Raw genomic sequence first — 23,612 nt, 5'->3', positions numbered from 1 at the left:
TATTCTGGTTATTAATCCCTTGTCAGGTGGATACTTTGCAAATATCTTCTCCCATTCTGTGGGTTGTTGCTTCACTTTGTTGATGTTTCCTTTGCTATGGAGAAGCTTTTTAACTTGATATAATCTACTCTGTCCATTTTTGCTTTGGTTGCCTGCGCTTGTAGGGTATTAGTCAAGAAATTTTGCCAAGACCAATGTCCTAGAGATTTTCCCCAATGTTTTATTGTAGCAGTTTCATAGTTTGGGGTCTTAGATTTAAGTCTTTAGTCCGTTTTGGTTTGATTTTTGTATATGGTGAGAGATAGGAGTCTAGTTTCATTCTTCTGCATATGGATATCCAGTTTTCCCAGCGCCATTTGTTGAAGAGAGTTTTCCAGAGTGTATGTTCTCGACACCTTTGTGGAACATGAGTTCACGGCAGGTGTGTGGATTTGTTTCTGGGTTCCATACTCTGTTCTATTGGTCAATGTGTGTTTTTATGCCAGTCCCATGCCATTTTGGTTACTATAATATAATCTGAAGTTATATAATGTGATTCCTCCCATTTTGTTCTTTTTGCTTAGGATAGCTTTGGCTATTCTGGGTCTTTTGCGAGTCCACATACATTTTAGGGTTGTTTTTTCTATTTCAGAAGAACGTCATTTGTATTTTGATAGGGATTGCCCTGAATCTTTAGATTGCTTTTGGTAGTATGGACATTTTAACAATATTGATTCTTCCAATCCATAAACATGAAGTATTTTTCCATTTTTTGGTGTCCTCTTCAATTTCATTTCATCAGTGTTTTATAGTTTTAGTTACAGAGATCTTTCTAGGTAGTGAACTTTTGATGAGCATCTAGTTTTCTACTCTTACTATTCCTTCTCATTAACATTCTGAGAATGCATCTAATAACTCATAACAATTATGTAAATTGCACATGCTATTAAGCCGAAGAATTTGGTTTTCTTTTAAAACAGCATTCAACAACAGTAATTATTAAAACAAAATAACAATAAAACCTAAGTCTGATTCTAATATATTTGAGGAGATAGTACACGAATATAATCAACCTTTTTCTGAAAAATCACTAGAGATAGATCTTAAATGCCTATTCATGACTCATTTCTCAGCTCATATTTTGCCACTGGGCAATTCTTATTAACATATGGTTATGTATTTATTTTACTATATATCACCATGAGCCTTGTCAGTGTCTTACAACTTGGGGATTAGCTGAGTTATAGGAAAGATTTCATGCTGTATTATTGTTGTGGAATTTCTTTTCACAATCAGTATTAACTGTGGGTCTTTCTCTTTGCTAGGTTCTAGAGGTAGGTCTAGAAATACAAATGGAGTACCTAACTCATAGTGCTTATAGCAGTGTATAGCAGTGAAATAATCTATATTTGGAAGAATGTAATCTTCTTAACGTTATACTTACTGATAAACTTGTTTTGCATAGTCTCCAACAGGGCTTGGTGAGCATCTTCAGCTTGTAAAGCATGTGAACATTCTCTAGCCAGTATGGTGCGCACAAGATGCTCTCCACATCCTAGAAATCCAAAGAAACCAACAGTTGAGGAAAAGCAGCACCGAACACCCTGCTTATTTCAATAGCATTAGAACATCCTTATGCATCATTTAAGAGAGTAGTTAGCTGGGAAAATAATTCAGTGAGGGATGAAATGACTTCCATGAGCAATCAGGTAATTTTAGTAAAGAGATTCAGCAGAAACTAAACATGAAGTTTATCAATCAAAAACAAACCAACACAAATTAATATGATACATAGTTCTCTGTGTAGCTAATATGTATTATGACTGGTGTTAGGCACTAAAAAAAAATTCCCCTAAAAAATATTATGTGTAATTGTTAAACCACATTGGTACTTTTCCATATATATTCATTGCCACAAATACCATCAGTTCATAAAAGTGTGAATTTTTCAGGACACAGGCATGGGCAAAGACTTCATGTCTGAAACACCAAAAGCAATGGCAACAAAAGCCAAAACTGACAAATGGGATCCAATTAAACTAAAAAGCTTCTGCACAGCAAAAGAAACTATCGTCAGACTGAACAGGCAACCTACAGAATGGGAGAAAATGTTTGCAATCTATCCATCTGACAAAGGGCTAATATCCAGAATCTGCAAAGAACTTAAACACATTTACAAGAAAAAAGCAAACAACCCCATCAAAAAGCGGGCAAAGGATATGAACAGACACTTCTCAAAAGAAGACATTTATGCAGCCAACAAACATGAAAAAATACTCATCATCACTGGCCGTCAGAGAAATTCAAATCAAAACCACAATGAGATACCATCTCACACCAGTTAGAAATGCGATCATTAAATGGTCAGGAAACAACAGATGCTGGAGAGGATGTGGAGAAATAGGAACACCTGTACACTGTTGGTGGGACTGTAAACTAGTTCAGCCACTATGGAAGACAGTGTGGCGATTCCTCAAGGATCTAGAACTGAAAATACCATTTGATCCAGCAATCCCATTACTGGGTATTATAAATCATTCTACTATAAAGATTTACAAGGATTGTAAGGATATAAAATCTATAAAGATTATACAAGGATTATAAATCATTCTACTATAAAGACATGTGAACATGTATGTTTACTGCAGCACTCTTCACAATAGCAAAGACTTGGAACCTACCCAAATGTCCATCAATGATAGACTGGATAAAGAAAATGTGGCACATAGGCCAGGTGCGGTGGCTCATACCTGTAATCCCAGCACTTTGGGAGGCCAAGGTGGGTGGATCACCTGAGGTCAGGAGTTCGAGACCAGCCTGGCCAATATGGTGAAACCCCATCTCTACTAAAAAACACAAAAATTAGCTGGGCATGGTGGCAGGTGCCTTAATCCCAGTTACTTGGGAGGGAGAGGCAGGAGAATCATTTGAACCCGGGAGGCGGAATTTACAGCGAGCCGAGATCAAGCCATTATACTCAAGCCTGGGGGACAAGAATAAGACTTCTCAAAGAAAGAAAGAAAGAAAGAGAAAATGTGGCATATATACACCATGGAATACTATGCAGCCATAAAAAAGATGAGTTCATGTCCTTTGCAGGGATATGGATAAAGCTGGAAATCATCATTTTCAGCAAACTAACACAGGCACAGAAAACCAAGCACTACATGTTCTCACTCATAAATGAGAGCTGAACAATGAGAACACATGGACACAGGGAGGGGAACATCACACACCAGGGCCTGTCAAGAGGTGGGGGGCTAGGGGAGGATAGCATTAGGAGAAATACCTAATGTAGGTGACGGGTTGATGGGTGGAGCAAACGACCATGGCACGTGTATACCTATGTAACAAAACTGCACGTTCTGCACATATACCCCAAAACTTAAAGTATAATAAAAAATAAAATAAAATAAAAAAGAACAAGAGCCATTAGGACCTTCAAGGAAAAAAATGCCCTCTTCAACCAGAAACAAATGTGCTGAATAGGTAAAACACTGCCTTTGACTATTACATCAGTCATAGATTAGAAATATGTCATATTATAAATAGTCAATTAGAAATAAGATTACATTCCTCTTCAGTGTTGGAAGTAGATGTTTCAAGAAAATTATTCAGCAAGACTGGAAAATGAGAGGAAAGAAAAAGAACCAATAGAAGAATGGGAATTCCGAAGTAGTTGTTCACCTATTCAGTAAAAAAAAATAAAGGCCTTCTAAAAGAGAAAAAAAAAAGTATGATTTTTTTTTTTTTTAAGAAATTGCCAGATATTTGCCAGAAATGGCTTCCCTGTATTTTTGGTAAAGTGTAAATACAAACATCCTTCAGGATCTAAATATCTCTTTGTGAATGAATATCTACACTTCGAGGAAGATCTACATTCATAATCCGGTGTATAACTTTGTGGCATTCCCTATTCAGTAAATTTTTGCAATATTGTTTTTATAGTTGGGAAAAAGATGACAATAAAGCTAACAGAAACCATGTTGGACACTTACTATGCACAAACATTGTGCTTAGCTCATGAAACGCCATAAAGTTTAATTCCCTTTGTGCACATACTTGACGTTGGACAGTGAAATGTTACACTTTAAGACAATAATAACTGCTAGGAAATTGGCATTTTATAAACTAAATGAATGTTCAGAAGGTTATATACACATGACTGAAGTCAAAAAGCTAAACCACATGAAGTTAACATTACATCAAAAATACACAATGTATGTCAGAAAGACCTTGCTCTGTTGTTATACAGGAATATACATATAGGGCTTTCTAATGATTGATCTTTTTACCAAGAAACTTTAAAAATTATGACTTATATTCTCTGACATTGATCATCTTTAACAAAGAGCCATGAAACCAAAGTTTATTCTCCTGTAGGTTCCAATCAAAGAAAGTTTGACTTGTGTGGTTTTACCTACAAAATTCCAAGGTTTCTTAGAATATGCTGCCATAGAGCTGAAGTGTGATTCAAAGGCAAACAGTTCCACTCTTTATTCACCAATATTAGAAATAAGCCTTTCATTATATCCTCTTTTTGTCCTTACTTTTCCAAGTAAGAGTATGTGTATGTTCTTACATCTTAGCAGAAAACATGGATTGTAAAAGACCTGGCAAGACGCCTAGAAGTAAAACATACCGAGTTCTTAAAAAAGAAATTTTAGCATCAATAAGTATGACAAATGAATAGATTAAAACACATAATAAATTCATAACTTATGTTTTTAAAAGCACTGATCACCTTTGGAGGATGCTATGAAACCAACTCACTATTCTGAAAACTGATAACAAGAAAACAAGCAAGCACGTTTCTGTCCTTCCAATAGGACCTATATACCAGAGTAACCAAACAATTTATGAAGGAATATTTTCTCTACAGAAGTATCCCAGATAATAAACGAAAAGAAATTAATAGAATTAGAATATAACCATTTATAACCCATAATGTAATAACTGATAGAAGCAATCATTAGTGGCTGCTAATACCACAGAAAGATACCAGACACTATGTATCTCTTGACAAAATCATACCTATGTAGTCTTGCCCATTGCCCAAAAAAACTATACTTGAATCTGATTAGGCCTCTAAGTTCAGTTATCAATTTCCAGAAATAAAGAACATCTGCAAGAAAACCTACAGTTGCATCATACTTAATGATGAAATGCTGAATTGTCTCTCCCTAGGATCAGAAACAGGGCAATGATGTCTGCTTTCATCACTTCTCTTCAATAATGTACTGGAGATTTCAGTCGTTGTAATAAGGCAAGGGGAAAAAAGGCAAAAAGAACAGAAAGGAAGAAGTAAAACTGCCTCTATTCACAGATGATATAATTTTCTAAGTAGAAAATCCCAAAAGATCTATACAACAGCTATTAGAGATATCTCTCCGTAGTCTTCCTGTCTGGTTAGTCTAGGACAAAGGCCGGCAGAAAATACCTGCCTGATATTTACTAGTCCTCAAAATATGGACCTGACCTTCATTTCTTTCCCCATTCATTCACTTGCCAGGCTGTTACTGAGTCCCCTACTCTGTGGTAGGCCCAGAGTGCATAGCAGTTGGCAGGGGTGCTACTACATATTGTCAGACCTCCCCAAAAGTGTCAGACCCCTGCTTGGTTACTTAGTATTCACTTAACTGTCATTCTGGCCAGTCCAGATGTCAATGCCCTGACTGTGTATTCTATACACCAACTCAAGGATTCACGTAAAAACCCTGGATTCAGCAGGAATCCTGGACATTCCTACAGCCCTAGGAGTGCCAGTCTCTATGGCCAGGTCATCTCACATTAATCCTAACCCTTACTCCAGACCCAGCTCACTCTTTCCCAGTATGTTTCCTGTTGCTGAGAATTCAGCATGTCCGCTCAAAGATAATACAGGTCTTCTCTTGTGGGTATCCCTAAACTTTCAAAACCCACACTGAAGATGAATTCTCAATAAAAAAATTCCAAACCCCAACTTCAACACACATATACGTACAACCATAAGGAAGAATAAGCAATAGCAAAAAACAAAAAAACTATTTCAAGAAATGAAAATAACTAGACACTGGTTGAAAACAAATTTGTAAAAGGCCAAATAGTAAGTATTTTAGGCTTTGAATGCTACATGTAATTTCTCTCTATCAAATATTCTTAATTTTTTTTAGCAACAAGTCTTAAAAACTAAAAAATCATTCTTAGCTCGTGAGCTATACAAAAACAGGCCATGAACCAGATTTGACCCACAGATCATAGTTTGCCTATCCCTGAAACAGAGCAAACTGTAGTACAATAAGAGAAAGAAATGGAGCCTAGAATGATAAAGAGAAAGAAAATGAGGCATTAAGAGTCCCAAAGTGTAAAATGATAATGTCCAATGCATTAATAGGCATTTTGAAAGAGAGGAAAGAAAGGAGAAGAAAGCACTAATATTTGTATAATGAATAAGAATTTTCCAGAATTTAAGTTATTAAACTAAAGACCCACATGGAGTTCCAAAAAAGAGGAATAAAAATAAAAATCCATCCTTAGTTGTATCATTTTGAAGCTCTGGATCAAAGACAACAAGAAGATATTAAAAACTAACCAAAAAGAAGAGGGAAAAATTTCACCTATAAAAAAATTCAAAAATGTTTAAATTAAACTAACTATCTCCAAGCAACAAAAGAAGCCACAAAACTAGTATCTTAAAGATGCTACGGCAAAAAAACAAGCAAACAGAAAAAAACACTGCCAACCTGGAGTCAGTTAAACTACCATTCTAGAGTGAGGGTGAATAGAGACCATTTCAGACATGTAACAAATGAGACAAATTCATTTCTTACAGATTTTAACTCTCAGCTCAGTTTTACTCTGCCCAACACTACTCCCTGTCATCATTCTTCCTGAATTTAATATTTATCTAGATGATTCTCCCAATATCTCGGCTTTTGGCATTCTGATATCCTCTCCTCCAGTTATCCACACTACCTAATAAACTCACACCCATCTTCAGCAGTAACGTGAACAACTCAGTCATCTCAATTGGAACCATCTCACTCCTATCTTTCCAGCTCCCTCCCTTGGGCACTCCAACTCCAACATTCCCTCCATCTCACCAAAAGTCGTCATCCATTAATTCTGCTGCCTTTTAACTATTCCTCACCCCACTGAGGTCCTCACCTCTATTCTCATCCAACTAAAATCCCATGCTTCATCAACTTATAGCCATTCCCTTACTCCCGAAAGCCTCCCTGTTTCTCTCACTTCATCAAACCTGTCTGGCAAAAGCCCACCCTGGAGTAACACTCAGAATAGCTATACTGGGCTGCAAAAACAATGCCCAAATCTCAGTTACTTAAAATACATTTCTCATTAATGTTATAGGTCATACCTGGATCACCTGAAGATCTGCTTCACACACTCACTCAAACCTAGGTGAAAGGAACAAACCTAGGCAGATGGAGACTCCATCACCTGTAAATGCACTACCTGAATCACATACTTCTCCTCCACAATGAGGCCTCCAGAATGAGGTCACCCTGCTGTTCCAGAAGGTTGTTTTACCACCCTAGCCTGAAAGTGACAAATACCATTACCATTCCGGTCCCTGGCCAGAAAGAGCTACATGTTCTTAGGCAACTACAAGGGGTCTGTGAGACATAGGGGAATATATGCATCTTCAGAGAGCATTAAGTTGAATGTCTCTGCCATATCTGACTAAATCCAACTTTCCATATCTGCACTTGCATAGCTAAGCGTGAGGCACAGCAGCATGAGGCCCATCCATGGTCACTGAGTGTCATAAATGAAAGAAAGAAAGGAAAGGAAAGAAAGGAAAGGAAGGAAAGAAAGGAAGAAAGGAAGGAAGGAAGGAAGGAAGGAAGGAAGGAAGGAAGGAAGGAAGGAAGGAAGGAAGGAAGGAAGGAAGGGAGGGAGGGAGGGAGGGAGGGAGGGAGGGAGGGAGGGAACACCATCCACTGAGGACAGCAGGAGAGAAAGGGCAGACCTGAAAACCAAAGGGTACTGCTGGGCAGCCTGACTAGACCCAGTCTCTTCCTAGGCATCTGTTACATGAGATTTTTAAATTTAAAAACTTGCCTCTTTAGCAACTGCAATTCAGTTCTCTTTTTTAAGGCTACATCCATTCCTATCATAAATAATATAAAATTACCATTGAACCATTTGTAAAGTATGCAATTCAGTGGCATTAAGTACATTCACACTGTTGTACAACCATCAGCACCATCTAGCTCCAGAACTTTTTCATATTCCCAAATGGAAACTCTATGTATGTATATGCCATATGTTCTTTATTCATTCATCTGTCAATGAATATATGGGGCCAAACGCATTCTTAACCTATACACGTGGCTCTTTGCTGGTGATTGAAAATGGCTCAGAAAACTTTACACTGAAAGAAGATGACCTCTAGCTACTTTTTCCAATTCAAACATGCAACTTTGTGTTGATTCAAACATAATTTCTGATAAGCTCATATACATATGTTTATGAGATGCCATTAGCAGCGATACACAAAAAAGAATATTTAACTGACCTTTTTAGGGGGAAAACCCAGGATATATTTAATTGCATCCAGCTACAGAATTTCTTTTTAGTTCATTTGGATAAAAAAAGAGTACTTTGATTAAATGTTTTATATTGTCTGAACAATGGAGTCCTGCATATTTTAAAACCACCTTTTATCCATCTAAAGAATGACCACTCGCTCAATCATGTGACACCACTTCAGTGAAGCCACCTTTAAATCATCTGTTTTTGGATTTGTCTGGAATCCAGAAAAGGCTAGCAAAACCCCAAGGAAACTAGAAGAGTTCATTAATAAAGTATCTTTATTTTCCTGTCATCTAAATCCTTCCAACAATGCCATTATTTCTCTAGTGGATACATAAGCTTACATTACAAAAAGCTTCTGTAACTTTATGATAGGAGAAATCTGAGATTTCTGTGTCAAGAAGCAGGGTCTTTTTAAAGAAGAGGACAGCTTGTACATTTTATTTACTCGATTCATTCATTCTCATTTTCTCTTCTCCTTCCCTCCCTCACCCCTCCCACCCTCTTACACACACACCCCTACCTTAAGGCCTATAGGGTAAGGGTTAATATTATCTGTTCTGCAGTCAGACTCATGTTTGAATCCAGCAGGATGACTTTGGGTTATTTAGGCTCAGTTTCCATAGCTGTAAAATGGGGAATGGGATACCAACTACCTCACAGGTTGTTTTGAGGACAAAATGAGAAAAATCACATAAAGCATTTAGCATGGAGTTGACCATAGAGTAAGCACTTAATAAATACTACAATGAGGAAAACAACCATCCTAAGAAAAATTTTCTACCACTTTCCTGCCTCTCATCCTATTCTCTGTATGTTCCTTCTATTAAAGTGATTTCCAGCTAGCTTGACAATCAACACTGAGAGAGCCTAAAATAGAATTTAAAAGTGTGTCCTTTGCCTTGTAATTCTAAATGAAGGCTACTGCTTCAAATCAAGCTAAGCCTTCACATAGGGTAAAAATGACTACCTAGGTAAACCTCCCATTATCAAAACAAAACGAATCGTATGATAAAGATTTCTCTTAGTCTGGCAGGAAGCATTTTAACTGTGGTTATCTAGAGATTGTGGATCATACTTGATTTTTCTTATTTATTCCTTTTATTTTCCCCAGTATCTAAAATAAATACCTATTTTTTTCTCCAACAGGTTTATTGCCCGACTTAAGATTATACTCCTGCGTTCACAATACTTTCTTTTAAGACTAGTTAGTAAAGGGGAAAGCAAAGTTTTCCATAATGGGATTTGGCCCCATTCACTTCACTTCCCGGTATCTTGAGTACACGAGTTGATCAGAGTGAACATGAACCGATGCCATAGGTGTTTTATGTTGCCTGACCTTCATCACACATTTATAAATTTTTTTAACTTCAGGTCTAGTGATAGATGCATCGAAGCCTTCAAAACAAGATAATTAAATATAGGAATTGTGACAGCCCAACAAAATCATATTGTCAAATTAAGTTTTAGTTCCAAAAGGTAAAAGTAACAAACTAAAAAGCTTTTGCAATAAGAATAGAGAAACATCAAAATTTACCAACTCTTGGCTAACATACAAGATATAGCTTCATTGCACTTCTACATTATTTTCTATCTTTTTTGTCTTTACCTCATGTAGCAGTAGCAGCAGTGGTGGGATGAGCCCCATTATTACAAAATGAAAATTAAAAGACCTTTATGTGTCCAGTTATTAATATAGTGTTCTAATGGATGAGGATGATAATATAATTTCTCCACAGGATCTCAAAATAAGATTAGGATTTTAAAATGTAACTCATAATCTCACAGATCTTTCTTATTCTTGCAGACTTTTTGTCTTCTAACCCACTCCCACCTCAATTCTAATACGAAAAGCCCCCAGAGGGGAAAAAGTGAAGTTGCATTCACAGGAGAGACACAACCCACATTCCTAGGCAGCCTCCTACAAAAGCACAGGCTCGACAGCAACAAAAGCTCACATTCAGTACCCCTGGCACACCACACGTCTCCAAGGATTACTGATGATTTTGAAGTATTTATGTCATCTTATAAATGCTGCCATTCACTCTCACTGTGGCTAGTGGGCATCTGAAAAATCTTTCAACACATCCCCTGTTAGAAGTCCACAGGGACAGATAAGTAATAAGAAAGGGCCTTTCCAAATTTAAAAGGAAACATTTGGTACTTCAGTTTCCAGTATTGCAACATCTCTTTTTCAACAAAGGAATTTATTACACAGTATGTCACCTTTTCCCTGTTAAAGGATTTACTGCCAATTTTGGAATTGGGTTACTTCTGGTTTTCAAGCCTGTCTTGTGAAATTAAAGAGAGAACTACCTTAAAAGTGACAGGACACACATGATTTCGGTCTTCACAGTGTCCCTGTGGTTATCAAATCTGGAACCTATTATATACAAGGGGAAAACATAAGGAACTTCATAAAGAGATGGAATAAGTAGTGAAGATGTCTAATCCAGTCACATCTTAAGGTTACAGCTCACCAACATATATTTAGTGTTTCCCAAATATTCAGACTTCTCTGTAATCCATAACTTGTCTCATGCTTTGGATATTTATTGTAATCTATCAAAAACAACTCAGGCTTTTCAATTTTTTCTGTGATAAATAATAACCAAAAGAAACACCAATTTTATAATTATCTCCTAGAGATATCATCTCTTACAAAGGATGTGACTGATAAATGTATTAGCATTTCATAATTATTTTTAATATTGAGAAATACATTATCACAGTTATGATTAAACACAGATATCTAGAGCATGGTGCTAGACATATAGTACATACACTAAGTGCTTTATACATATATTAGCTTTTATCACTATTGCCAATTTTATTGAGAGGATATAACCAAATCACACACACATACAAAAAAATCCCAGCTGTCTAAATAAGTAGCTCCATAAATAGGAAAGGTTCCAGTTTTATGAATGCAACTACTTTCATAGATAAAAACCTTTTTGAAAAAAACTAAAACATACCAAACAAACAAACAAAAAACCTTCAACAAACATGAGTAGTGAAAACCCTTCATCAAATCTACCATGTCAGAGGACGTCTGCAGTTGACAAGGCTTCAGCCACTCTCTTTTCCTTGCTCTTCTAGGTGTGTCTATGAGGGTGCTGCCAGAGGAGGCTGACATTTGAGTCACTGGATTAGGAGAGGAAGACCCACCCTCAATGTGGGTAGGTGCTATCCAACTGGTTGCCAGCAAAGCAAAAACAAAGCAGGTGGATGAAGGTGGGCTAACTTTGCTTGCTGGGTCTTCTGGCTTTTCCCTTTCCCATACTGGATGCTTCCTCCTGCTCCTCCTGCCCTTGGACATCAAACTCCAGGTTCTTCAGCCTTTGGATCCTTGCACTTACACCAGTGGTTTCCTGGAGGCTCTTGGGTCTATGGCCACAGACTGAAGGCTGAAGTGTCAGCTTCCCTGGTTTTGCGGCTTTCAGACTCAGACTGAGCCACTACTGGATTCTTTCATCCCCAGCTTGCAGATGGCCTGTCATGGGACTTCACCTTGTAATCATGTGAGCCAGTTCTCCCTAATAAACTCCCTTTCACATACATAAATATCCTATAAGTTATGTCCCTCTGGAGAACCCTAATACAAATCTCAATGTAGAAACATACCCAATATTCATTTTGAGTGTGAATACAGATGATAAAGCAGAACCTTGCTTTCTGTTCTAAATGATTTAAATTTAGTTACCTAAATTATAACACTCTAATTAGAGCATCAGGGACAAATGAACCCAGGGAAGGAGGGAAAAAAATCAGAGGCAACCATCACCAGTAAAAGTGGTACTCTTATCTATAGTGGTGCGCTAAGATTGTATCACTATATTGTATTTATCTGGGAAGCAGAGTGTAAGTATAAGCATTAGACTTATCCACACCTGAGAACTTCATTAGGAAACTAGCCATAAAAGAAGCAACACTGTAATGTTCAGTTGATGATCTTGTCAATCTTCTATCTGAATTCCTGCTCCATCAGAGAGAAGGATCACATACGAGGAGAACCAGCTCTGGCTGTAGAACCTGAAATGAGTCACTTATGACATCCATGCTTCAGTTTTCTCATTTAAAAAACTAAATGGCTTAGCTTTAATAGTTTTATATTCCTCACAAGACAAAATATTTATACCTGAATGTAGTTTTAGAACTTTAATAACATGCTGGTTGAAATTTAGTTAAGAGGCTTGCAATAGCCAGATGACTTAAAAAATCCTTTTAAAAAAGCTGTTAATTAATGAAAAAGTATACTTAGATTGAATTCAACTATAGAAATCTTAATTTTTTTTTTAGGGAAAAAGGGTCACTGCCTCACTGATTCCCTATTAAATAATTAACTACTGTATATCTGGGGTTTTACAATTACCTTGCAAGGAAGGTACTGTCATCTCCCCATCTGACAAATAAGAAAAGTGATTTGGAAGAACTGAGAGTCTAAGATCCAAGTATTGTGACTCCTAGTAACATGCTCATTCCATAACAGTCACTACAGAAACCAGGCTAATATCATCACATGAATAAAGGAGATACAAACAAAGAAAATCCAAAGCCCCAAAAATCTGAGAACATGGACAAGAACATAGTAATAATTATCTGCAAATAAGGAGCACAACAGGCTCTGATACTAACACTTAGGACTGTAGATAGCCCCCAATTTTAACCAGAAAGTCCTATAAATAGTAAGTCACCAAGCACACCCTAAAGAAATAGAATTAATGATATTATTTTGCCTCTGAGCCATGGTGTGCATGGTGTGCATTTCATGAGCCAAAAATAAATAAATAAAGCCAAAATGCAGTTATAAATGTCTACAAATATGTAGATGTCATGTAAAATAAAGATTCCACTATACATATTGATTATATACATGGCGTAAAGCCCACAAACAGAAAGAACATAAGCAAGATAGTTATAATACATCATAAATCTAACCTATAACTACTAGGCCAGCCATATATATTAAATATTTAATTATTAATTTTCTTAATGACTTAAAATTTAGAAGTAATTTATTGGGGTCATTTTGATATCTTTAAAAGCTGAAAAGGAAGTTTGAGCCGATGTTATTTCTCAATAAATTCCCCTGTACAAAGGAGAGGCAATATAAATCATTTCATCAGTTTTAAAGCTGTACCCAAAGTTTAAAAACGACATTCAGTGTTTAGAGGCCAAATAAAGTACCACAGAAAAAAGCGTTAAATTTGCTCACCACTCATTGCTTATCCCTTTCTCTATCCAATACAGTATCAAGGGAAGTTTTGAGCGTGGGGAAAGACACAACTGTTCTGAAGGAGGAAGGAGAAAATGGTAATCATATTTTATTCTCTAAATCTGGATAGAATTTAAGGAATATCAATACAGAAATTGTCCAAAAGTTGTCCTTACCACAAACTAGAAAAAGTATCTGATGAAAGAAGCAGATAAAAGAAGAAAGGGTCAAAATACAGGAAGGCCACTTCAAATGAGTCACATAACAAAAGACAAACAGACAATATAAAATCTGGGACTCTTCAAGGTTTTAATTTGACACTATTATTAAGAAATAATACCAGGAAAAGGAGAAAATACATCAACTTATATTACTTGTTAAATGTATTTATTTAATTTATTTTAGCCAGCAAGTTAATTTACAATTTTATTCAAAATTACCTAAGACTGTACTTCCTAATCTCTTTCAGGTCATGAGAAAAAGACATATCTTTGACTAAAATTTTTCATATAGTCTCAGGAAATTCACAGAATGCTCCATTAAAACCTGTATGTAGATTCCATAGGGTCTACAAATCCCAAATTAAGAAACCACATGGCTGTAATTTTATTTCAAAATCTATAAGCATATGACTTTAAACCTGTAGGCTAAGGTTTCAATTTGATTTTGATTGTTTTTTTCCTTGAAACGGAGCCTTGCTCTGTTGCCCAGGCTGGAGTGGACTGGTGCGATCTCAGCTCACTGCAACCTCTGTCTCCCAGGTTCAAGCCATTCTCCTGCCTCAGTCTCCTGAGTAGCTGGGATTACAGGTGCCTGCCACCACACCTGGTTAATTTTTGCATTTTTTAGTAGAGATGGGGTTTTGCTATGTTGGCCAGGCTGGTCTCAAACTCCTGATCTCAGGCAATCCACCTGCCTTGGCCTCCCAAAGTGCTGGGATTACAGGAGTGAGCCACCACGCCCAGTCTGATTTTGAGTTTTAATACTGCTGCTGGACCCATGAACTACAGTGACACTATCATTGCCTAGAGGCTAACATGAAAATTGCAGTAAAGGGGGGCGTGCCCAAGATGGCTCAATAGGAACAGCTCCAGCCTCCAGCTCCCAGCGTGAGTGACACAGAAGACAGGTGATTTCTGCATTTTCAACTGAGGTACCAGGTTCATCTCACTGGGATGTGTCGGACAGTCGGTGCTGGTCCGCGGGTACAGCTTGACCAGCGAGAGCTGAAGCAGGGCAAGGCATCACCTCACCTGGGAAGTGCAAGAGGGAAGGGAATTCCTTTTCCTAGCCAAAGGAAATTGAGACACACAACACCTGGAAAATCAGGTAACTCCCACCCTAATACTGCGCTTTACCAAGGGTCTTAGCAAACGGCACACCAGGAGATTATATCCCACACCTGGCCCGGAGGGTCCCACACCCATGGAGCCTCCCTTATTGCTAGCACAGCAGACTGAGATCTAATTGCAAGGTGGCAGCGACGCTGGGGGAGGGGCGCCCGCCATTGCTGAGGCTTAAGTAGGTAAACAAACCTGCCAGGAAGCTAGAATTGGGTGGAGCCCACCACAGCTCAAGGAGGCCTGCCTGCCTCTGTACACTCCACCTCTGGGGACAGGGCATAGCTAAACAAAAAGCAGCAGAAACCTCGGCAGCTTTGAAGAGGTGAGTGGATCTCCCAGCATGGAGCCTGAGATCTGAGAACAGACAGACTGCCTGCTGAAGTGGGTCCCTGACCCCAAGTAGCCTAACTGGGAGACATCCTCCACTAGGTGCAGACCAACACCTCACACCTCACACGGCTGGCTACACCCCTGAGACGAAGCTTCCAGAGCAAGAATCAGACAGCAACACTCGCTGTTCAGCAATATTCTATCTTCTGCAGCCTCCGCTGCTGATACCCAGGCAAACAGGGTCTGGAGTGGACCTCAAGCAAACTCCAACAGACCTGCAGCTGAGGGTTCTGACTGTTAGAAGGAAAACTAACAAACAGAAAGGACACCCACACGAAAACCCCATCAGTATGTCACCGTCATCAAAGACAAAAGGCAGATAAAACTACAAAGACGAGGAAAAAGCAGTGAAGAAAAGCTGGAAATTCAAATAATCAGAGCGCATCTCCCCCTCCAAACGAACGCAGCTCATCGCCAGCAACGGAACAAAGCTGGACGGAGAATGACTTTGACGAGTTGAGAGAGGAAGGCTTCAGTTGATCAAACTTCTAAGAGCTAAAGGAGGAACTACATAACGAGTGCAAAGAAATGAAAAACCCTGAAAAAAGATTTGACAAATGGCTAACTAGAATAACCAACGTAGAGAAGTCCTTGAGAGAACTGATAGAGATGAAAACCATAACATGAGAACTACATGACAAATGCACAAGCTTCAGTAACCGACTCGATCAACTGGAAGAAAGAGTATCAGCGATTGAAGATAAATTAATGAAATGAAGTGAGAAGAGAAGTGTAGAGAAAAAAGACTAAAAAGAAATGAACAAAGCCTCCAAGAAATATGGGATTATGTGAAAAGACCAAATCTACGTCTGATTGGTGTGCCTGAAAGTGACGGGGAAAATGGAACCAAGTTAGAAAACACTATGCAGGATATCATCCAGGAGAACTTCCCCAATCTAGTAAGGCAGGTCAACATTCACATTCAGGAAATACAGAGAACGCCACAAAGATACTCCTTGAGAAGAGCAACTACAAGACACATAATTGTCAGATTCACCAAAGTTAAAATGAAGGAAAAACTGTTAAGGGCAGCAAGAGAGAAAGGTCGGGTTACCCACAAAGGGAAGCCCAACAGACTAACAGCAGATCTCTCAGCAGAAACTCTACAAGCCAGAAGAAAGTGGGGGCCAATATTCAACATTCTTAAAGAAAAGAATTTTCAACCCAGAATTTCATATCCAGCCAAACTAAGTTTCGTAAGTGAAGGAGAAATAAAATCCTTTACAGATAAGCAAATGCTTAGAGATTTTGTCACCACCAGGCCTGCCTTACAAGAGACCCTGAAGGAAGCACTAAACATGGAAAGGAACAACTGGTACCAGCCACTGAAAAAACATGCCAAAATGTAAAGACCATCGAGGCTAGGAAGAAACTGCATCAACTAACCAGCAAAATAACCAGCTATATCATAATGACAGGATCAAGTTCACACATAACTATATTAACCTTCAATGTAAATGGACTAAATGGTCCAATTAAAAGACACAGACTGGCACATTGGATAAAGAGTCAAGACCCATTAGTTTGCTGTATTCAAGAGACCCATCTCACATGCAGAGACACACATAGGCTCAAAATAAAGGGATGGAGGAAGATTACCAAGCAAATGGAAAACAAAAAAAAGCAGGCGTTGCAATCCCAGTCTCTGATAAAACAGACTTGAAACCATCAAAGATCAAAAGAGACAAAGAAGGCCATTACATAATGGTAAAGGGATCAATTAATCAGGAAGAGCTAACTATCCTAAATATATATGCACCCAATACAGGAGTACCTAGATTCATAAAGCATATCCTTAGAGACTTACAAAGAGACTTAGACTCCCATACAATAATAATGGGAGACTTTAACACCCCACTGTCAACATCAGACAGATCAACGAGACAGAAAGTTAACAAGGATATCCAGGAATTGAACTCAACTCTGCACCAAGTGGACCTAACAGACATCTACAGAACTCTCCACCCCAAATCAACAGAATATACATTCTTCTCAGCACCACATCACACTTATTCCAAAATTGACCACATAGTTGGAAGTAAAGCACTCCTCAGCAAATGTACAAGAACAGAAATTATAACAAACTGTCTCTCAGACCACAGTGCAATCAAACTAGAACTCAGGACTAAGAAACTCAGTCAAAACCGCTCAACTACATGGAAACTGAACAACCTGCTCCTGAATGACTACTGGGTACATAACAAAATGAAGGCAGAAATAAAGATGTTCTTTGTAACCAATGAGAACAAACATACAACATACCAGAATCTCTGGGATATATTTAAAGCAGTGTGTAGAGGGAAATTTATAGCACTAAATGCTCACAAGAGAAAGCTGGAAAGATCTAAAATTGACACCCTCACATCACAATTAAAAGAACTAGAGAAGCAAGAGCAAACACATTCAAAAGGTAGCAGAAGGCAAGAAATAATTAAGATCAGAGCAGAACTGAAGGAGATAGAGACACAAAAAACCCTCCAAAAAATCAGTGAATCCAGGAGTTGGTTTTTTGAAAAGATCAACAAAATTGATAGACCGCTAGCAAGAATAATAAAGAAGAAAAGAGAGAAGAATCAAATAGACACAATTAAAAATGATAAAGGGGATATCACCACCGACCCCACAGAAATACAAACTACCATCAGAGAATACTATAAACACCTCTATACAAATAAACTAGAAAACCTAGAAGAAATGGATAATTTCCTGGACATTTACACTCTCCCAAGACTAAACCAGGAAGAAGTTGAATCCCTGAATAGACCAATAGCAGGCTCTGAAATTGAGGCAATAATTAATAGCCTATCAACAAAAAAAAGTCCAGGACCAGACGGATTCACAGCCAAATTCTACCAGAGGTACAAGGAGGAGTTGGTACCATCCTTCTGAAACTATTCCAATCAATAGAAAAAGAGGGAATCCTCCCTAACTCATTTTATGAAGCCAACATCATCCTGATACCAAAGCCTGGCAGAGACACAACAAAAAAAGAGAATTTTAGACGAATATCCCTGATGAACATCAATGCAAAAATCCTTAATAAAATACTGGCAAACCGAATCCAGCAGCACATCAAAAAGCTTATCCACCATGATCAAGTGGGCTTCATCCCTGGGATGCAAGGCTGGTTCAACATTCGCAAATCAATAAACATAATCCAGCATATAAACAGAACCAAAGACAAGAACCACATGATTCTCTCAATAGATGCAGAAAAGGCCTTTGAAAAAATTCAACACCCCTTCATGCTAAAAACTCTCAATAAATTTGGTATTGATGGAACATATCTCAAAATAATAAGAGCTATTTATGACAAAACCACAGCCAATATCATACTGAATGGGCAAAAACTGGAAAAATTCCCTTTGAAAACTGGCACAAGACAGGGATGCCCTCTCTCACCACTCCTATTCAACATAATGGTGGAATTTCTGGCCAGGACAATCAGGCAAGAGAAAGAAATAAAGGGTATTCAGTTAGGAAAAGAAGAAGTCAAATTGTCCCTCTTTGCAGATGACATGATTTTATATTTAGAAAACCCCATCGTCTCAGCCCAAAATCTCCTCAAGCTGATAAGCAACTTCAGCAAAGTCTCAGGATACAAAATGAATGTGCAAAAATCACAAGCATTCTTATACACCAGTAACAGACAAACAGAGAGCCAAATCATGAATGAACTCCCATTCTCAATAGCTTCAAAGAGAATAAAATACCTAGGAATTCAACTTACAAGGGATGTAAAGGACCTCTTCAAGGAGAACTACAAACCACTGCTCAGTGAAATAAAAGAGGACACAAACAAATGGAAGAACATACCATGCTCATGGATAGGAAGAATCAATATTGTGAAAATGGCCATACTGCCCAAGGTAATTTATAGATTCAATGCCATCCCCATTAAGCTACCAATGAGTTTCTTCACAGAATTGGAAAAAACTACTTTAAAGTTCATATGGAACCAAAAAAGACCCCGCAGTGCCAAGACAATCCTAAGCCAAAAGAACAAAGCTGGAGGCATCACGCTACCTGACTTCAAACTATACTACAAGGCTACCGTAATCAAAACAGCATGGTACTGGTACCAAAACAGATATATAGACCAACGGAACAGAACAGAGTCCTCAGAAATAATACCACACATCTACAGTCATCTGATCTTTGACAAACCTGACAGAAGCAAGAAATGGGGAAAGGATTCCCTATTTAATAAATGGTGCTGGGAAAATTGGCTAGCCATAAGTAGAAAGCTGAAACTGGATTCTTTCCTTACTCCTTAATTCGAGATGGATTAGAGACTTAAATGTTAGACCTAAAACCATAAAAACCCTAGAACAAAACCTAGGTAATACCATTCAGGACATAGGCATAGGCAAGGATTTCATGTCTAAAACATCGAAAGCAATGGCAACAAAAGCCAAAATTGACAAATGGGATCTCATTAAACTAAAGAGCTTCTGCACAGCAAAAGAAACTACCATCAGAGTGAACAGGCCACCTACAGCATGGGAGAAAATTTTTGCAATCTACTCATCTGACAAAGGGCTAATATCCAGAACCTACAAAGAACTCAAACAAATTTACAAGAAAAAAAGCAACTCCATCAAAAAATGGGCAAAGGATATGAACAGACACTTCTCAAAAGTAGACATTTATACAGCCAACAGACACATGAAAAAATGCTCATCATCACTTGTCATCAGGGAAATGCAAATCAAAACCACAATGAAATACCATCTCACATCAGTTAGAATGGCAATCATTAAAAAATCAGGAAACTACAGGTGCTGGAGAGGATGTGGTGAAATAGGTACACTTTTACACTAGTTGGTGGTGGGACTGTAAACTAGTTCAACAATTGTGGAACACAGTGTGGCGATTCCTCAAGGATCTAGAACTAGAAATACCATTTGACCCAGCCATCCCACTACTGGGGATATACCCAAAGGATTATAAGTCATGCTGCTGTAAGGACACATGCACACGTATGTTTTTTGTGGCACTATTCACAATAGCAAAGACTTGGAATCAACCCAAATGTCCATCAGTGACAGACTGGATTAAGAAAATGTGGCACATATACACCATGGAATACTATGCAACCATAAAAAAGGATGAGTTCATGTCCTTTGTAGGGACATGGATGCAGCTGGAAACCATCATTCTCAGCAAACTATCGCAAGAACAGAAAACCAAATACTGCATGTTCTCATTCATGGGTGGGAACTGAACAAGAGATCACTTGGACACAGAAAGGGGAACATCACACACCAGGTCCTATTGTGGGGAGTTGGCGGGGGGGGGGGGGGGGGGGGGCAGGGGAGAGATAGCATTAGGAGATATACCTAATTTAAATGATGAGTTAATGGGTGCAGCACACCAACATGGCACATGTATACATATGTAACAAACCTGCATGTTGTGCACATGTACCCTAGAACTTAAAGTATAATTAAAAAAAAAAGAAAATTGCAGTAAAAATTTGGAAACTAGATTATTATGTGAAAATCACATTTCCTATTTTAAAAAAAAACAAAAAAGGAGGAGGAGGATCATTGGAGAAATGACTGGTTCTGGGTCTCTAGGTCTCGTGAAAGGTGTATTCAAGAGGAGTCTGAGGCATGTTGTTCCACCTAAAAACAAGGAAATTACGAAAGATACTAAAGTCAGAGATCACAGAAACCAACATAAAGGGGCTCCACTGCCAAAAGATGGGCAATTTCACCAGCTAAAATAATGGTTCCAAATGTGTCTCACAAGCCTCCAAAACAGATCCCTGAAATTTCCACTTCTAGTTAGGATGAATAAACTTCCAAGAGTCCATCACTCCCACTGTAATAACAATAGCAAGCCAGATAAGCTAAAAAGCCATGGGTTTTTTGGATGAAACCACACAAATATCTCAATGAACATAATTCCCAAAAGAGATAAGCCTTTCCTATGAGAAAACTGAGCCATGGTCTTTTTTATTCCTAAGGACGCAGTGGAAAAATAATAAATGCTGTATATGAGGATAAGAAACTAGTTGAACTTTAGTAAACTTTAAAGGACTACATGTGAGCTAACATGATGAATTAGAACCAAAAGAAATCCCATTCACTAAACAAGGCTGAATCCAATCATCAATTCTTTCCTACAGGTCTTCACTAACAGCTCAAAAAATGTGGGGTAGAGCAGGAGAGCTGAAAGATATCCACACCCTGAGGTGCACAAGTCCTTTGGCAAGTGAAAAGCAGCAGCATTCTGCAGTCTGGAGACACAACAGGAGAGCTGAAGGAGAAGAGCCAAACTGGATGCACAGAGCCATCCATCGCTTACTGCAAGGCAGCAGCTACCAAACAATGGGAAAAGCAAAAAAGAGCTGGGAGAAATCCCTCAGAAGAACACTGGATCTTCCCTAAGTGCACTGTAACTGTCCTCCAAAGTGTGAGACCAGAGTGGTAAGACAAAGGAAGATCTCATAGGTGGGTGAAAGTAAAAATATCCCCAGAGACCCAATAAGCTGAAAGTTAGACTGTAAAAGGCAGAAGGCAAGAGAAAGAGAGAAGTTCCCCCGTGATTCCTAAAGCTGACAGCCAGTTTATAAATAGATAAATAGATAAAGAGATGCCTGGAGTTTTGCTGGTGCTCAGATCCCAGCCTTTGCTGAATAGTAAGACTTGACACTACCATCAAAATATCTTAAGCCAGCATACAGAAACAAAAAAGAGCCCAAAGAGCCAGGGCAATCCTAAGTAAAAAGAAGAAAGCTGGAGGCATCACATTATCTGACTTCAAATTATACTACAAGGCTACAATAACCAAAACAGCATGGTACTGGTACAAAAACAGACACATAGAACAGTGGAACAGAATAGAAAACACAGAAATAAAGCCATACACCTACAACCATCTGATCTTCAACAAAGCTGACAAAAAATTAGCAATGAAGACAGGACTCTGTATTTAATAAATGGTGCTGGGATAACTGGTTAGCCACACGCTGAAGAATGAAATTGGACCCCTACCTTTCACTATATACAAAAATTAACTCAAGGTGGATCTAAAACTATAAAAATCCTAGAAGAAAACCTAAGAAATACCATCCTAGACACCAGCCTTGGCAAAGAATATATGACTAAGACCTCAAAAGCAACTGTAATAAAAACAAAAATTCACAAGTGGGATCCAATTAAACTACAGAGCTTTTGCACAGCAAAAGAACCCATCAACAGAGTAGACAGGCAACCCACACAATGGGAGAAAATATTTGCAATCTATGTTTCTGACAAATGTCTAATGTATAATCTGACAAATGTCTAATGAATGTATAAAGAACTTAATAAACTAAAAACAAATAATCCCATTAAAAAGTGGGCAAAGGACATGAACACTTTTTCTTTTCTTTTTCTTTGTGTGTGTGTGTGTGTGTGTGTGTGTGTGTGCGCGCGCGCGCGCGCGTGTGATGCAGACTCATTTTGTCACCCAGGCTGGAGTGCAGTGATGCAATATTAGTTCACTGCAGCCTCTGCCTCCCACGTTCAAGTCATTCTAGTGCCTCAGCCTCCTGAGTAGCTGGTACTACAGGCACCCACCACCACGCCCAGCTAATTTTTGTATTTTTAGCAGAGATAGGGTTTCACCATGTTGGCCAGGCTAGTCTTGAACTCCTGACCTCAAGTGATCCACCCGCCTCAGCCTCTCAGAGTGCTAGGATTACAGGCATGGGCCACTATGCCTGGTCTGAACAAACACTTTTCAAAAGAAGACATACAAATGGCCAAAAAACATACCAAAAAAAAAAAAAATTTTTTTTCAACATCACTATTGATCAGATAAATGCAAATCAAAATCACAATGAGATACCATCTCACACCAGTTAGAATGGCTATTGTTTAAAAGGCAAAAAAATATATAGATAGATAGATAGATAGATAGGTGTTGGCAAAGCTGTGGAGAAAAGAGAACACTTATACACCATTGGTGGAAATATAAATTAGTTCAACCACTGTGGAAAGCAGTTTGGAGATTTCTTCTCGAAGAACAAAAACAAAACTACCATTTGACCCAGCAATCTCATTACCAAGTATACACCCAAAGGAAAATAAACTGTACTACAAAAAAGGCACATGCACTCATATGTTCATCATAGGACTATTCACAATAGC

General features: G+C 38.3%; 1 protein-coding gene across 9 annotated transcripts in view; it reads right to left on the bottom strand.

Annotated features, from left to right (window-relative positions):
* The window catches only part of TASP1 (taspase 1), a 255,191-nt gene that overhangs the window by 91,219 nt on the left and 140,360 nt on the right, over positions 1-23,612 (bottom strand). For 8 of the 9 annotated variants that reach the window (XR_005235672.2, XR_005235673.2, XM_007960419.3 and 5 more), the window contains one exon: positions 1,424-1,534. The exons of the other annotated variant lie outside the window; for it this stretch is intronic. Coding sequence is in view for 6 of the 8 variants with exons in the window: in XM_007960419.3 (XP_007958610.1) it covers positions 1,424-1,534 (111 nt within the window). In the remaining 2 variants the exon portion in view is untranslated. The remainder of the gene's footprint in view (positions 1-1,423; positions 1,535-23,612) is intronic. 9 annotated transcript variants of the gene reach the window in all.

Source organism: Chlorocebus sabaeus, chromosome 2, assembly GCF_047675955.1.
Source record: "Chlorocebus sabaeus isolate Y175 chromosome 2, mChlSab1.0.hap1, whole genome shotgun sequence".
NCBI classification, from domain to species: domain Eukaryota; kingdom Metazoa; phylum Chordata; class Mammalia; order Primates; family Cercopithecidae; genus Chlorocebus; species Chlorocebus sabaeus.
This window is presented reverse-complemented; position numbering and strand designations above follow the sequence as displayed.